At 48.8% G+C, this 18,328-nt stretch overlaps 1 protein-coding gene across 1 annotated transcript in view; it reads right to left on the bottom strand.

Annotated features, from left to right (window-relative positions):
- The window catches only part of UBE2G1 (ubiquitin conjugating enzyme E2 G1), a 102,273-nt gene that overhangs the window by 23,269 nt on the left and 60,676 nt on the right, over positions 1–18,328 (bottom strand). Inside the window, 1 exon segment of the mRNA XM_047706054.1 lies at positions 7,181–7,283. Coding sequence (XP_047562010.1) covers positions 7,181–7,283 — 103 coding nt within the window.

Raw genomic sequence — 18,328 nt, 5'->3', positions numbered from 1 at the left:
CCTTTTGAGACTTCACTGGATTACCCAGTCTGAACTCTCTGTGGTGCCCCCGCCACACTGACCCCCTCCATTTCTTTACTCCAGCACCTATTTGCACTCCCGGTTCCCGTACTGTTCCGTGTGCACTCCTTCAGAGCGGGGCCATGTAAGGGTGTTTGTTTCGGATCAGTGAGAAAGACAATTCTGGCTCCTCGAATGGCTTTCATTCACTGAACAAAGAACACTGATTATCTACCTGTGTGAGGAACTCTTTTATGTAAAATAATAAAACAGAGAAGACATTAGAGAACCCTGGTTTCGAGCACTTACAATTTTGGTAGCAGAAGAAAGTATCAAGCAAAATACCAGTGACAGCCACTGGAATGGTCTGGGTGATCTAGTACTAAATGTTTAAACAGCCGCGTGTCTATAGGGTAAGTCCATTTGTCCTTACAAAGGGAAAATGGGGGAGTGCGCCTACACAACACAGAAAGAAAAACCGCCTGCAGACACAACCCCAGCACACAGCAGTGGTTTTCTTCTGGCAGGCAGGATTATGGGCATCTTTTCCTTTCTGCTTTGTACATTTCCACACAGACAGAATTCTAACCACAAGCAAGTATTAATTTTTATTGCCTTTTTCTGAGCATAAAGGATTTGGGGGGAGGGGGACTTAAAAACAGAGAGGCAGATCATTAATACCAAATACCTCTCAATACCTAGGGAAAGCCAATGGGCTCCCAGCACGCAGGGTAATCGTGGTAACACAATCGTGGTAAAAGCAACAGGAGGCCGCAGAGGGTCAACGAGAGAATGGGGTGTCAAGGACAAGCATCACGAGCAAGACAATCTGAAAAGTCTGACAGTTTAAGGAACAGGGTAACTAGATGGGGAAAGAGCACAAGTGGAAGGCTTTAAAAAGGAGGGGAAAAACCCTAATCTGTTTACAAGGAGATGGGAAGGTGCTGGCAGAAGGACTAGGGACACTAGAAAAAGCAGAACTGAGCCATCAGAAGAGGAAAGAAGGGGAGCAAGGGGCCTCACCAAGAAAAAGAACATCTTTTCCTTTTGTACTGGAAAAAGGAAAGACCGAATGTGGTACAGATATCCAGGGGTAAAACGGAAGAAAAAGGACAAACTTTATGCCTGCCATATGGCCTCCATTTCGTAACTTACACAGTGACTTACTGGAGAGGCTCTGAGAGGCACACACCACACCACCAGTCACCCCTGCTACCCCGACTACGTGGGTTAATGCCTGACAGGCCCAGGGACTGTTAACTGTGTGGACTCCATTTTCAAACTGGGGGTGAATCACTAACCAGTCCTTTTTACAAATAAAAATCCCGTAGAGGGGCGCCTGGGGGCTCAGTGGGTTAAAGCCTCTGCCTTCGGCTCAGGTCATGATCTCAGGTCCTGAGATCGAGCCCCGCATCGGGCTCTCTGCTCAGCAGGGAGCCTGCTTCCCCCTCTCTCTCTCTGCCTGCCTCTCTGCCTACTTGTGATCTTTGTCAAATTTGAAATTTAAAAAAAAAAAAAAAAATCCAGCAGAAAACAAGGCGCTATCACAGGTGGTCAGTCTGGCTTACGACATCTGCATGCATGTTTCTACTCACTACGACATACACCCGTGGTCTCCATCGAGTCATGATGTGGAATGCTTATGATTACGGGCTGTGGCGGAAAAAAGCCACAAACACAGAAAACAGCTAAGAATCTGTGTCAAAGGACCTCAAGAGAGCCGCCCACAGGCCCTCGCACTTCATCCGCTGGGAAGGCTACTCCTCGCAGGAAATTGCCTTCCTTGGTCCCCCTCGTCTTGGCCCGCCAGACCCACTTGTAGTAGCCGACTGGAATCCATCATGAAAAACCGCCTCGGTCTCTTAAATTATCTTCAATCTTTAAAGCATCAAATTTTCTTAAGAGATGCATCTCAAAAGGTGTAAAAGCACATGGTTTTCCCTCTGTCCGCAGTACCCTCCCCACTCTGGACCTAGCACGTTATTCCTTACAGTTTTTCTCCTATGGGTGGGCTCCTTCTCTCTCAGCTGGGCCGTCCTGCCTGTTCCCCTGAAACCGAGCTCTGGGGTCCTGGCCTGCGGGAGCAAGCTGCCCATGAAGAGCTAAATCAGCGAAGAGGGGAGCGAACCCCCAGGACGGGGACACCGTCATCCGAACATTAACGTGTCACACAGTCACTACGTTTCAAACATGCAAAGACGGCACTGCGATGAGTCAAATGACAACCTATGACAAAGCATCTGGGAACTGAAAATATGCCCGTTACACACACAGTCTCCTCATCACACGTATGAATCGCACACCTACTGGCAGGATGGTAAAGAGCAATGAAACCAAAAAAGGGTCACATTTGAAGAGACCAAGAAAGCTAAGCCTGGTTCAACTTTCTTCCACGAGCCTCGCTATTTTTATATTAAACTGCAAAAATCTAACCCAGACCAGATTCTGTCATTCCATTCTGCCAGAGCCCACCCTTCCGCCGCATTTACTCGACTTCAATGCCACGCCGTATGCTGCCATCTGAACTTCTGCTCCATACTGTTCTCGTGGAAACGTTCCTGGTGATCCCTGTCTCTTGTCCGCCTCATCTGGCACGTTTCTCCATTTACCACCACACTCGTGAGGCGTCTGATGGCTTCCAGTCGTTCTGCTACTACTTGCAGGACACCGAACACCCCTAACCCTTCCTGGCACAGGGTTTCTGCCCTAAACGCAAAACTGCTAAGACCCAGCCAAAGCCATCGTTCAAAGTCCCACAGCTAAGACAGGTGATGGGGTTGGGGAGCTGCACAGAGCCCCCAGCCCAGGTTCTGAAGCCCGAATGGGAAGGCCGTGGTGTCAACGCCGTGGCCTGTGTGCGCAGCAGCGCCCACCAGACAGCGCGGGGCCGTGCGCCCACATCAGAAGCACGACTGTAAAGGGACTCTTGACTGTAATAGCATTCCCACAGTCTAGGGAAGCGACTCTACAATTTCTACATGCACTCAAGGAAGGGCAATACAATGAAATGCGCACAATCTTCATATTCTCCGGTTTCCCACACCCTGGCCAGCGGTGAGGGATGAAGGAAACCACACTTCCCGAACAGACTGGCCATTGAGATCAGAGAAGAAAAAGCAATAGAAGACGGTGCGCATTCACCATTCACGAAGATTTTATGAAATTTATATTGAGGTGGTGGTATCCGAGTGTCCTGAACTTCCTTGGAAAACGTGCTGCTGCTCTTGCCCGAAATGTCTGGTCCGTGGAAACTGCCTGGTCATAGCAGGCTGGACGCAGTGGGCACGCACACCAATTTAGGCTTCCGCAGGCAGACAGCCGAGGGAGTCCATTCTCCGCGGATGGCTGGGCAGAGCAGTCACGAACCTCAACGCCATGTAGCAACAGACGGACCGGCTGCACTCACGCTCGTGGCCAGGCTCCGTGTCCCAGGAATGCTGGAATACCCAGGTTCCTGATCACCTGAACGGAAGAGGGCACAGTGCCCTCTAGTGACTACATGAAGGCTAACGACACCCCAGAAAGGACACAACAGCTTTCCAAGAAGGTTTGCACATGAGTAATTCTTGCTACCACTACAGAAATGGCCTACTAAGTGGTGACTTCATCAGCTGGGTCTGGGTTCCGTCTAAGCCCACACTTGCTTTAACTGATTTACACCTGGGGTCTACACCTGGGGTTACACCTGCCCACGCCAAGAAGACCCCCCCCCCCACCAACTGCAACACGGCCTCGCCCTCTCCACACCGCTAGAGTACCAGAACACCAGTAACTTCCTTCCTGTTAAACCAATGCACACCATGGATTACTGGATTCCTGGCACCTTCAGGGAGCTTACTTCCAAACACACTTTCCTCTCCTTATCCACCCCCCTCGGGAGTCCCCCTCTCAGCACACACTCTCCTCCTCTCCCCACAGGCACCCCCAGCTCCCAGCCCATCTTTTTCACTAGAGACAAACTTTGAGGATAACAGTGTTAAGAGCAGATTTTTGTTGCAGAAATAAAATGCAAGTAAGGTGAAGGAAAATGAAATCCATAATCCCAAAGTTAGGGTACTTGGGTTGTATGCTAGAACCCTAACTGGTGACTCCTGTTCTCAACGGTTGTGCTCTGTCCTCAGGACCAAAGACTGACCCAAACTCTTCAGCAGTGTTTATGAACTTCGAGTAGCCCTCCACTCCCTGCCCAAACTCATTTCCTGACGTTCTGTGTGCTCGCCTCACTCCTTGGCAACTCCACGACCCAGAACTCCCCTGGGAAATGCTGCAGCTCGGTCACTGCCCCCACGTCTCCCCACCTCTACCAGAACACCTGTCCGGTTCACTCTGACCTCGCTGCTACCAGTTCCAAATCCTTTCCACTGCAGAACTGGTCTCTCCCAACTGCGGCCATGTCATTCATCTCACCAGTTACTGGGTGGCAGTGAGCAAGACTGCCACACAGGAGGCAAGAGCCGGTCAGCCGCAGAGCTTCCGCTGCACATGACACACACCACACTAGGAAGAAGTGTTGCTTGCAGCCAAAAGCCTCCTAACTCTTTAGTTCCCACTTCAGATGGACCCTCCTCTGGCACAGAGCTGATCCATCCCAAACCTGCCACACCCCCAGTTAGCGCCCCTCTCCGCCATGGCCATCAGCAGTCAAGTGACTGCGCAGTGACGAAAGTGTCTGCTCTCTGCAGGCAGGGACAACACCAAGCTGATCCCAGGTCGCGCTCCCAGCGTCCAATGAAAGACCACTAGAAAACGTCTGAGCAAGATGAATGAGCAGTGTAAGTGCCGGTGTGATGCTCTATTTTTCAACCATTCTAAGTAGAAAATTGCCCAAGGGATGGCCTAGACTCAGTAAATATTAAACAATAAATCTTAAACCTCTTGTTTTGAGAGCTTTAAAAAAACAATCCCAGGGCGCCTGGGTGGCTCAGTGGGTTAAGCCTCTGCCTTCAGCTCAGGTCATGATCCCAGGGTCCTGGGATGGAGCCCTGCATCCAGCTCTCTCCTCAGCAGGGAGCCTGCTTCCTCCTCCCTCTCTACCTGCCTCTCTGTCTACTTGTGATCTCTGTCTGTCCAATAAATAAAAATCTTTAAAAAACAACAACAACAACAACAGAAAAACCATTTCCATAACTTCCATCACACTTGGATTTCAGAGATCTTAACAAGAAGGAATCATGTCCAGGTTATTCCGGACGACGGTTACAACGTCTGTCAACTGCCATAAGGCCTCATTACTCACAGGGCATTCACCATGTGTGTGGCACGGAGTTCAGCTCCCGCCCAGCAGTCCCATCGGAAGGACTGTGCAAGTGGCTGCCAGCTGTCTCCTTGGGAAGCCCACACTCCAGAGGGCCCGCCACAAAAGGCTTCTGCCACCCACATCTCACACCAGCAGCTGGCACTTTGTAAAGATAAACTGAAGGCCAGAAATAAGTTTTTAGTTGGCAGAAAGAATGGACTATCCGTCAGTACAGTGAGTGCTGAAATGTGGTTCTCTTTGGTGATGGTGAAGGTACACATTAAACACTGGGGAGATGTGCCACCACGGCACAAGAAAGTATGAGAATTCTGGGAGGCCCTTAGAGACGGAGCGCGGCCTAGAAGCCCAACTAACCCTCAGACAGTCACCAGTTCAGAAGAATTCCTCCCGTTATCCCCTGTCAACAGCAGGGGTAACAAGATTCTGTCACTGGACTGTCACTGTGTCTCCCAAATAAACCTTCACGCAATGTGTTTAGCTTGAACACCTGAACTTCACCAGGCTTATAAACCAGGTTATTTGCACAGTTTTTATGTGCAAAATTTAGTGAGAAATTTGCTTTCAAATAATTACATTAAGGCTGTGGGGGGATACCTCAAAGACAGTTCTCAATGGCTACTGTTATGTACCCAAACTAACAACACGGAATGACCAAATTGAGTTATTTTAGTTTTCAACAATCAGCAATACAAACATGGCACTGAGAAATACATCAGAAAAAAATTCTGATTGGAAACAATCATGACAAAACATGAATCACCTTCCAGATGACAGAAAACCCAAAGTCCACACCACAGCTCGCCCTGTATGTCCCGTGGCAGCCTGCCCTGGTACCAAGTAGCCGGAATTTTCTTTTCCATCAGATAAGTTTGATTGGGGGCAGGGGGGTGGCGGGCAGGGTTCCCCATCTCGGAACACCTAAGATGAAACTACCGTAACCGAATCCTTGCCTGCTTAGAGCCAAGGAGGACCAGAGCAGAGTGAGCAAGTGTAGTCCCCGAGAAACTCCGCTACACATCGGCCCCTCGGCTGTGGGGCCCGGTGGCGAGTGAGAAGGTCACTGCATTCTGTGCCATGCCGCCACTTCCAGAAACAATATGGAGCTTACACTAGTCACTAACACAGGTGGGCACGACCCATCTTCTAGAACACACTATTCCTAACTTTCAGTCAGTCTGCAAAACTCCAGAGCAGGAAGTAAGGCTGTGGCCTTTGAATCTAAACCGTGGGACAGGACGCTGAAGACATTGCGCCTCTCCCTCTGGCTCTTGGACTCCACTGCACCCTGCTGGCTCACTCTGCATCGGTAATGAGGGGGAATTCAAAGAGATTAGCTGTGACCATCATGCTTACAAACTGGGAGAAGGTAAACATCAGGGGACCCGATTCAAGCAGCACTCTAAGTGATGACCTTGAGAGTCTCGGCCTGCACACATGCCGTGCGAAACCGTGTTCTGTTCTAGTCTCCCAGGTGTAACACTGTGCTTTAATTAGACTGACAACGAGCTGGACACCTCTTTGAAATGACAACGTTCCCTTTGCAGGGCAGAAACATTTCAATAAAGACTTTCCTTCTAACCCCATCCTGCCAAAATTCACCCAACACCCAAGAAACAAGCAAAAAATACATTATTTATATATACGTTCACCTTAAAAAATAGCTTTTCTGTAATAAATTTATTCTAGGTATTAGGAATATCTGAATTTTTGAAACTGTCATGTATTTAAGAAAGCAACAGGTTTTAGACACTAGAATTTCAAGCAGAACACAAAAACCCTAGACATGATCATTTAGCACAAACGATTTCACCTAAACACAGCCATTTTGCCTGTTTAAAAAATAATTGCACTTCAGTTTGCCAAAGCAGTTTCCATCTGAATTAATTAAGAGAGCTACTTTAGTGTCTGTTCCGTGGTACTTACTAAAGTGTGTCAGGGGGACCAATGATAAGGACTTCCCACCGGTAAAGATCATTGTCATCTATTAAACCTGCTGAAAAGCCTTCCACTGGATTTTTGTTGAGTTCTGTGGAAAAAAAAAATTTTTTGATCAAAACTTTTAGGCATATAATTTTCACTCAACAGATAAATTACAGAACCTGAATATACCATGTTATAAAGTGCCAACCGTTCAGCAAATATACCTGGGTCTAGAAGCAAAATGCTACCTGATGGCCAGAACATTCCCATTTCTGCACCAGAGGGCCCCAGCGGGGCAGCAAACCATGCAGATCACGTTCGGACCCCTCTCCCCTGCACGGCGTTTCCAGCTGGGCCCTTGGCATCCCAGGGAGCCCTGCGGTGGCGACGGAGCTTGTTCAGACCCAGATACTCAGGCACACCCCTCGCAGACTGTGCCTGCGACTAACCCCAACCAGCACCCCAGTCATTCTTCTTCCACTGTGGTCTTCAGGGCTCACTCTCAGAAGCACCAGCCGAGGCCCTAATACCCTTCTGTGGGAATTCACGGAGCTTAGCCAACCTTCATTTATGCCAGCGCGCATCCGTGAGACAAGCCCTCTGTCAACTTTGGGACACACAGCTATAGCTGGTGTTCAGGTGGGGCTCAGCAGACTCCACACGGAGAGCAGAATCCCCAGGACTCGCCCATGTGTGCTGACCCCGATGCCAGCCAAGCTCCCAGTACACAGGACAGGCTTAACGGTAACAACCAGAGATGCGCCCAGCTGGCTCCATCTTGATCTCAGGGGCCTGGGTTCGAGCCCCACATGGGGTGTACAGAATACTTAATAAATAAATGGGTTTTGAAGAAGATGGAGGAGTAGGAAGAGGAGGGGAAGGGAGGGAGGAGGAGAAGGAAGAGGAAGATAACAACAGCTAGAGCCTACAGGAATGGCAGTGGTATCATGACTGTTTTCTCTTCCAGGGAGAGGGTGCTCTGGCGCAAATGGAAAACGATGGAAGCAGAGGGCCAGTGAGGTGGTGGCAGAATGGGGGGAGAGACGGTAAGCAGAGGGCAGGGACCCAGGCCAACAAGGGAGCTTAATGGATCAGGTCAGGAGTGCCATCTGACGGTTCCTAGACAGACAGCGCTTAATAACGACCTATTGATGGTGGGTATTATGAACAGATTTTTTCTAAACAGCTGTTTAATGAGGCATAATTGATACTCAGTGAATTGTACATATTTAAATTAGAAAATTTAAAACATATTAATCCACATACACTCCTACGAAGTAGTAACACTAACACCGCAGTAACCAAGCACACACACTGTACACAGAAATCAGCAACAGGGAGGTCAGAGGGGAGCAGCGGGGGCCAAACACTGGAGAGAGCGGCCGGGGAGGAGTGTGCCGGAGGCCTCGGTGGTGTGTGATCCTCAAGCCCGCCCTGCCATCAGCCTCAAACGTCTGATGATGACCGTGAGCGTGATGCAGCCCAGAGTGCTTTGACAGAGGACTGAACGGAGACGATCTTAATTCTCTGAGGGATAAGGAGGTGTTGTGATTTCAACAACTAGGAGTTAACATCCCAACATGCCAGTGAAACACAGAGCTTAAAGGCAATCGCTTAAAGGCACTTTGCCTTTAAATTTGTCTTTAAATACAAATGGCTTTTCTCAAAAGTTGAAAGATTTTTTAGAAGTCTGAATTTTTGCCTAAAACGCAACACAGACCTAACGTTTTAAATCAGTACACTATTTCAAAAAGCAAGAAATGTATTTTTACTTTTACTTTTAAATAGCTTAGTCTAAGACATTTTTAAAAAGATACTGAAAATGGAAAGACATGAAGATAGGAACTGCATTTCGTTTCTGCGCGTAAACACTCCCTGAGCAGCGGTGGCTGCTGTGGGCTCGCATGCAGGGAGGTGCCCCGAGCCCAGTTCCCGGGGCAGGACGCAGCACACACCACTGCAGGGATGGGCAGCCATGTTCTTTTTCTAGAGGAAAAATCATATTTCATTTTATCACATTTCTCAGACCGTTTTCTTCAACACTGTATTCAAGTCTTGTGGAAGATTCTAGAACTTATCCAGAAAATCAGTCTTGCTGCATTTTCCATCAGAATTCCAGTGGGGTTCTATAGATGAAGGTGGGTAAGTTCTGAAATTAGCATATATGGTCAAAATTACCATTGAGAATTCCCTTATATGTCCCATAAAGTACATCACTGCTTCTCCCCTTTGTCAATACATCATAATTTGTAAAACTCTCCCGCACATGCCCTCCTTGCTCTTCTACAGGAGCATCACACCCACGCTGAAGATGTCTGCTACCTCGCCTCTGGTGCGGCTTCTGCCCCTAGCAGGGGTCCCCCAGGGCCCGCACCCTGTTAGGTATCTGACATCCTGATGCCAAACCTGCATAATGCTTCCCTTTCCCATGGGGTCGTCCCTAAATAATTGACCAAATAATGGTCTTCTGCCTTCTGTTAAGTTCCCAGTAATTACACTTCTAGCCCACACTCCACCCGACACTCGAATCCTGCGGAGTCTCAGCCCGATTCCCAGGGAAGTAAACAGGCGAGCACCATGAGCAGTAAATGGGTCAACAGCAGCACAGAAATCTGCAGGGGCACGAAGAAGGGCACCTCATAACCAGGAAGAGACAGAAAAGGGCTTCCAGAAAGACAGGAGACATCGGAAATAAGAGGATCTGGGTGGCTGCTGCGAGGGTCACACAGAGGGTTAGTACACAAGAACTTGAAGCGCAGACATCAGGAACTGCCTCGAACAAAGGCAACGTGCAGCCGAGAGCGGCAGGAGGTCAGAAGCCGGGCAGCAAAGGGCCTTTATAAGCCCTGTATCCAGAGGGCAATGACAAGCCTTTGAAGGGTTTGTGTCTTGTTTTGTCTTTAAAACAACAAGGTGACCATGAGATTCACATTTTCAAAAACAAACCTTGCAGAGCATAGAAGATGACACAGAATTAGGCCCTAGTGACAACCAAGAAACCAAAAAGGAAGCCATCAAGGTAACTCTGGAAAGCGTACCTTTAGTAGGATGCCCCTGGGAATCATGACGGAAAACAGGGACATTTAGGAGAAAGAATCAATCAACCAAACTTGGTGATGTGAGGGTTAAAATGACAGATGTCCTCAAAAAGTTAAACACAAAGTTACCACCTACCCCAGTAACTCACTCCTGGGTGTATCCCCTGGAGAAATGGAGACATGTCCACATAAAAGCTCCATGAAAATGTGTCTGTACCAGCATTACCTGCAACGGCAACGGTCCAAGATGCAAACGACCCAAACGTCCGTGCCAACAAACGACAGGGCGTGTGCACCAGCGACTGCAACTCAGCCACAAAGAGCAACGAGCAGCCGCTGCACAGTACGACCCAGATGGCCCCCAACGCCGGGCGATGTGAAAGCAGCAGACCTCTAAGGTCACGCACCGTAGGGCCCCATCGACGGGACACCCCCAGCGACGGCGAGTGCAGAGACAGAAAGAAGAACAGCTGCCAGCAGAGGGGGAGACGGGACATGGCCGTGGTGGGTGTCTCTGCGGTGATGAAAAAGGTCTAGAAACTGAAGAGACAGCGGTTCACCCAACACTGTGAAAACACTCCGTCCACTGTACACTTTAAAACACCTGCTTCTCTGTCATTTCAATTTCATACTAAGTTTTAACAGTAACTCACGGGCTTCTCTGCAGAGCAGCTGGGTAGACGGCTGCTCCTTCTCCGAAACGGGACACACAGGACGGGGACAGGGAAACTGAGCAGCCCCTGCCCACCTGCTTGCGGCTCCCCGCTCCGGCCTCTATTCTTGCCCGGACCTGCCCCCCACCGCACACAGGCCTCAGAGCGCAGACAGCGTGTGTCCTCCTTGTAAGGGACAGGAGCTAGGGATTTCTCTAGGACACATAACACCTAAGAGACGACCAGGTGAAAATGAGCGGACGAAGCATCATACGCGTACTCCAGACCACGGGCACTAAACAGCTGGACACCAGGGCCCCCCGGCTCCAAGCAGTAACACCTGGGTCTTGTCTTTGTTCTAACCTGTTCCTGGACGCACAATCCTCAATAAAAACCCCAGGCCCAAACACAGGGCTCTCCTTTCCTCTCTGAGTCTCCCGGACACTCGCTCCGGGTGCACCAGCACACCTCTCCGTATCCCTTCGATACACCGCTTCCCCATGCCGCCAGCTCACGCTGGATTTCCGACACAGCAGCCTGCCAGCATCAGGAAGCTGTGCCGATGTGAGGGGTGAAGGAAAGGAAGGATAGGGTTAGTGTTCAGGAGAGAAAGAGCATGAGCTAAGAGCGGGGTGCGGCAGGGTGACGGGACGACAGAGGCAGAAAGAAGCTAAAGTAGGTCCCACACTCAGTGTGGAGCCCAACGTGGGGCTCAGTCTTACGACCCTGAGATCATGACCTGAGCTGAAACCAAGAGTCGGATATTTAACTGACTGAGCCACCCAGATGCCCCTGATGACAGGTTTAGTTTTAAAAACCTATGGGCATAAATACACTGCTCTTTGTTTTTAACTCTCAGCTAAAGAGAGGGACTTGGAGGGTTATCAGAACACTGCTGATAACTCCAATCATAAGACTGAAGGCGTCACCCAAGGACAAGCAATGAGTGTGAAGCCTTTACAGAAGATCCAGCTGAAGTCTAGAGAATACCGGTATTGGGGGGATTAAAAAAAAAAGCCACAGAAGTGACAAAGAATGGGAAGACAGTGAAGTAGGAAGTAACCCAAAGAAAAATTCATATTGAAGAAGCCAAAGGAGAAAGTGGCCGACAGTAATAAACAGTCCTCGGGAAAAGGGAGGTCTGAACCCAGTCCGCCGGGTGCGGCAGGAAGCAGTCCAGGGATGCCCCAGGCACGAGGAGTCTCAGGGTGATGGGAAGTCATGGGCCACCCAGGCAACACTGAGCTGACAAAAAGGTGAGGGGAAAAAACACAAGGCGAACCCTTTTCTAGAAGTCTGTGGACAGAGAAGTGTAGCAGCCATACCAAGACGAAATGCCAGGCTTTTTCATGGAAAAGGCCAAAGAAAAACGTTGAAGCATCCTACTGACACCTAAATGTTGACAAGGGTACTTCACACTACGTTCAAACCTGGATGCACTGCAAGACGTAATTAACCAATAAAACTTAATGAGAAGAAAATAGAGAATTTTTTTTCATAACGGGTTGGAGGTGGCATAGCTCCCAACAGCCAAAACGCAACACTCAAATGATATTGCACAAAACATTTTAAATCCAGAATAAAGCTTTACCACAAAGCAGAGACCAGGAGAGACTATCTGCAACGTAACGGGTGAAAGCTCGCAGCCCGAATACAGAAGAGAGGGGAGGCGCGCACGGTCCAAGTGCAAGGTGGAGTGGACGCCGCGAATAGAGTCCGGGCCTACTGAAGACACGCGCGCACAGCCGTGCCCCGGCCTCCGCCTATACTCCATAAGGACCACAAAGACGCTTTCCGTGGGACAGACACGGACATTCAGCTTTCCGAACATACCTGGATACAGTTTCAGGTGGAAAGAGTTCTCTTTTCCACAAATCATGACTGCTATAGCAAAATTTTAAAGTTCTAAAACAGGCAAAACTAATAATGACTAGTATTTTTTTTTTTAAAGATTTTATTTATTTATTTGACAGAGATCAGAAGTAGGCAGAGAGGCAGGCAGAGGGAGAGGGGGAAGCAGGCTCCCCGCTGAACAGAGAGCCCGATGCAGTACTTGATCCCAGAACCCTGGGATCATGACCTGAGCTGAAGGCAGAGGCTTTAACCCACTGAGCCACCGAGGTGCCCTAATAATGACTAGTATTTGAAATCAGGACAAGACTGTCTTTTTTCTTTTTCTTTCAGAAAGGGAATGAGTAGTATCTGGAAGGAGGCATAAAAAGGGGCTTCAGGAGTACTTGTAATGGCAGCTGCACAAAATATTTACGCACTTTTGTCTATGTTCTACTTCGATTTTTTTTAATATGAAACCTGTCTTTTTCTTTTTTTAAAAAAAGAGATTTTATTTATTTATTTGAGAGAGAGAGATCACAAGTAGGCAGAGAGGCAGGCAGATAGAGAGGGGGAAGCAGGCTCCCCGCTGAACAGAGAGCCCAATGTGGGGCTCGATCCCAGGACCCTGAGTCCATGACCTGAGCCGAAGGCAGAGGCTTTACCCACAGAGCCACCCAGGCGCCCCACTACTTCATTTTTTTTTTTTTAAAGATGTTATTTATTTGAGAGACAGAGTGAGTAAGAGAAAGCACGAGAGGGTCGAAGGTCAGAGGGAGCAGCAGATTGCCACAGAGCTGGGAACCCAGTGCGGGACTTGATCCCGGGACTCTGGGACCATGACCCGAGCTGAAAGCAGACACCCAGCCAACTGAGCCAGTCAGGCACCCACTACTTCAATTTTTAAAATTCAGTAAATCCTGGAGTGTCACATCATTGTTAGATGAGCATTATGCACGTCTGCAGTCCATCTGGAAATTGGTGTGGGCCAAAGTGGTCTACAGAAGATGTCCTTGAGAAGAATCATCTGCAGAGGGGTAAGGAGTAGACGATAATGCATGAACGCACTCCTGCGAGAGTTATTACTTGGGGTGAGATCAGAAGAGAATGGGAATGGGGAGAGCATATGAAAACTAAGAACTCTATAGTTTTGAACGTGAATCACAAGTTTCAGTAAGAATCCATGATATAGCTTTAAAAATTCTGAGCTCTGTCCACTGAAAGGACCAGCCCTGTACAAATGAGCATCCCTAGTGCCCAGAATATGACTCCCGACAGGATTTCCTATGTACAGGGCCCAGGATCTTCAGAGGAGCCGCTGAGCACAGGTCTGGGGCAGGACGGGTTCTAGGCTCATCTCATACAGACCAATTAAAAAGGCAGCTGTCAAATAAGACCACGGTCTTCTTAAAAGGACTCATCCAACTTAGGCCACTGGCCACATATGGGACAATGGGTATCAGTGAAGCCAGTAATGATGAACAGTCTAGAATAAACAGTGGTATCAAAAGCAACCCACCTATTGGTTCCACCATTTCCGGATGCTAATTATCTGTTTTTGTTTGTTGTAAAACCCATTTTTTAAAAGATTTTATTTATTTATTTGTCAGAGACAGAGCACAAGCAGGAGGAGCAGCAGGTAGAGGGGGAAGCAGACTCCCCACCAAGCAGAGTGCTGATGTGGGACTCGGCCCCAGGAATCGAGATCATGACCTGAGCCGAAGGCAGACACTTGACTGAGCCAGCCAGTCCTGTAAAACCAATTTACAACAGCAAAAGATTCAAGATTTATTCTTCCTTTTCTATACAAAATTGTACTACCAAGTAATCAAACAGTAATTAAAATTTGATCAAATAAGGTATCTCTCTATAGAAACAGCCCAGTTAAAAAATGAAAAATGGATGCATTGCCATGCTGTCACTTTAGTGCAGGCACTTTAAGAAGGAAGACAAGCAGGTGCTATGAATGTCCTGATGACCAAACCCCCATTCGGGAAGTGACTTTGCCTCACTACGCTGAGCCTGTCCACGCCCCGGACACAATGACCAATTTCAGGAACACACAGAGAAATGTGGTTACAGATGGCCCAGGCAATCCTAAAGGGCATGGCCTGGAGCCCTCCATAAGGACATCACGTGGGAACAAGAGGGGACTGAGCTCAGACTTCAGAAAGAATGTGCGACATGAGTGAGCATGAGAAGGCTGACCAGGTATTAGTAGTAAGATGTTAGTGCAACCTTAATAACATGAAACAATTGTTGATTCTTTAGAATGCAGTAAGGCCGCCTACTGATGTTCCCACCCCAGTTGTTAGAGATGCAGACAAATGGTCAGTGACATATGATACTTGTGACGAGCCTCAAAACCCTACGGGATGGGGGAAACAGCTGCTCCTGACGGACAGCTGGGGTTAGGGGAGCCCACGGAGACTCCTTATGCCCATCAGGCTACTCTGCTGTTACTGTATGTCTGACATTTGTCGAAGCCAGAAGAATACTAAAAAGGTCTGATTAACGGGCTCTACTGCTTTTATCGATCACATGGAAACCAACCATCACTGAGTCTCAGCAGATACGGCAGGCCTGAGACAAACAAGTTCAAAGACCCAACTATGTCCCACTTTACACTTGACTCTTAGGGAAATAAGCTGCTTTAACGGTAAGTGTGCCCTGCCGAGAGCACGGCACCTGCTATAAAACCAACACACACTGGTATTCGTAGCCCAGCATGGATTTGCATGGCATCTAGGCAGCCGTGGTCTCCTGCCCCAGGCCATGGGTGTCCCTGCGGAGCTTATTTATGTAGCTCACAGCCAGGCTGTGGGTGCACGTCTGTAAAGTGACTATTCTTAACACTGGCTTCTTTTTGAACTTCTGAAATTACAAAAAGAACCTTTTATCCAGACACTAATTATTCCTCCTAAGTATCGAGATGGTTTATTAAAACAATGTTGACCTTATCATAAGAAATTACCATTATAATCTAAAACATTAAAATCGCCACAAATTAACTCAGCAAAATTAACAGAGAAAACATTAGTTTCCTCCAAGCTTCTCATTAGTTCATCAATATCATGCGGTGTTTATGTCAGTCGGACCTGCGTGGGAACGTCAGCAGTCTCCCTAGCCTTGTGGTGACGCACCATTCCTCGCCCGCCCCCCTCACTCACTCACTCTCCCAGAGCGGAGCTCGCCCTCCCATCAGTGAAGCAGGGTGCAACCCGGACAGCCCCGCCAGCCGGAGGAGCTCCTGGGTCGGCCACAGACTGCCCGCCTTAGAGCACAGGCTTAGTCACCTGCTCACTAGGCTGCAGGCCACCCCAAGAGTAACCCGTGTCCGCCAGAATGCTGAAGTCCGAGGAGACACTATGCACCCACAACGAACCACCACCACCCACCAGGCGTCTCTAGCAGGAGCCGTCCCGCACGGCCTCCACACCCAGGGCCCTGATACCAGGGAACAAAGGCAGACGCAAGCCAGGAGAATAAGATCTTCTGGGAGATTTTTCAGACTGCAATTAAAGAAAGGGAGTCCCAATCCAGACAGCTGTCAAAACCCACAGTTCCAATCTCAAGGATTAAGGCGGTATGAGAAAGCAAAGCCAAAACGGAGATAAGCAAGCAGAAGTAAGCAACAGGAAGAGGTCCTACCAGCACTCCCATTCCCGACACCTGGTGTCACTCCCGCCCTCCCACCAATTTGAGATTTGAGGCAAATCTCCTTCTTTATCTATACTTATTCTAGTCCAACTCCTGTCCCTTCCAACTAAGGGCACCTATTTCTCCTCTGAAAGAGTGCTATTTTTTGAGCTTACATCCCCGGTGGACTCTGTCCCTTTCCGCCCTTCCGTCCCAAATACGGCATGGCAAAGGTCTGCGTGGTCTTCCACTCTCAAGCACCCCACTCAAGGACGGGGGGCAGGGCGGGGGATACAGGCTGTTCCCAGCAGGGATGGCGGCGCCGGACCTCCACCCACCTGGCTCAGGGCAGGTGAGCGGGGAGAGTCTGCTCCTACTGCTGCCAACACGGGTGAGTCATTAATCGCTTTACGTCAGCCCAATTTTCTTAAGGATTGCTCAAACTAAATTCTGGGTATAAAATTTTCAAAACCAGGTTCGGTTTCATTTAATATCTAACAGGTCTTATCTCCTTATCTACTTGTTTTTGTACAATGAAACGAAGTTACTCTATTTCCCATTATCAATACATCTGTTTTCTTTTGTATTCGCCTGCCCGTGGTCTCAGCAACCTCAAAGTGAAGTCCACCTCTCCTCACCATGCCATGTTACCACCAACTGCATCAAGAGACTCACAATAAAAAAAAGAAAAATCTCCCAGCACAAGAATGAGGGGTTCGAATCGCTATCCCAAGTTCACTTTGACCACCTAATAACACATATAAAAATTCAGGAAAACGGGGCACCTGGGTAGCTCAGTGGGTTAAGCCTCCACCTTCGGCTCAGGTCATGATCCCAGGGTCGTGGGACGGAGCCCCGCATCCGGACCTCTGCTCAGCAGGGAGCCTGCTTCCCCTGAACCCCGCCCCTGCCTGCCTCTCTGCCTACCTGTCATCTCTGTCAAATAAATAAATAAAATCTTTAAGAAAAAAATTTCAGAAAAACTTCAGAAAAAGAATCTCAAAGAAATTACTATGAAATGATCTCTTTCTTAAAAAAGACCTGAAAGAAGACATTAATTATAAAGCAACAGAGACATCCAAGGCAAGCAGGAATAATGTAAAGAAATAAAAGAAGAAAAAGACACGGATTACTGTCACACTGGAAAGGACAAAAATTTCTTAGAAATTGGGGTGCCTAGGTGGCTCAGTCGGTAAAGCGGCTGCCTTCAGCTCCGGTCATGGTCTCAGGGTCCTGGGATCGAGCCCTGCACCAGGCTCCCTGCTTAGCGGGGAGCCTGCTTCTCCCTCTCTCTCTGCCTACTTGTGATCTCTATCTCTCTGTCAAATAAATAAAATCTTTTAAAAAAAGAAAACTTCTTAGAAACTATAACAAAACAAATCATGGCCCTAACTTTAAGAAGGTGAACGACTGATTACACGCTTGAATGGAGTGAAGACAATAAAGGGAGATTTGGTATTCCTGAAGGGATTAGAATTCAAAAATGTCACCAACACGCACATAAAACTGTCCTGTAATGAGGAACGAAACGCACAGACGGACCACACACTGCACAGGCAAGCACAAGCCCGGCCCGGGGCACACGGTGCGCGCAGCACAGAGCGCCGGGAGACGAACCGAGTGGCAGGCATCAGTGTCGTGGGCGCCGGGCTGGGGGCAGACGGCAGGTTGCGCCCAGCACAGGATGAGCGGCAAGTCTGAGGGCAAGCGGGCCACGAAAAGCAGGAAACTGGAGGCGGCCAGGGTCTGATGGCAGGTGAGTGTCCCCAAGCCCTGTGAACACAGGACTTGCAAGGGAAGGGGCCTTCCTGACGTAACTGCTGGAAAACGAACAGAAACAGAAAAGGCTGCAGCGGGAAAGCCGGACCGAACGACCAGCACACTCCCTGACCCCGTGCCAACGCGGAAGTAAAACGGAGCCACTGTGACAGGCGACAAGCTGCAAGAAGTACATTCTAACTGCTGCTCATGTAAAAACAGGGCTAACCTAA

This window comes from Lutra lutra, chromosome 16, assembly GCF_902655055.1.
Source record: "Lutra lutra chromosome 16, mLutLut1.2, whole genome shotgun sequence".
NCBI lineage: Eukaryota > Metazoa > Chordata > Mammalia > Carnivora > Mustelidae > Lutra > Lutra lutra.
This window is presented reverse-complemented; position numbering and strand designations above follow the sequence as displayed.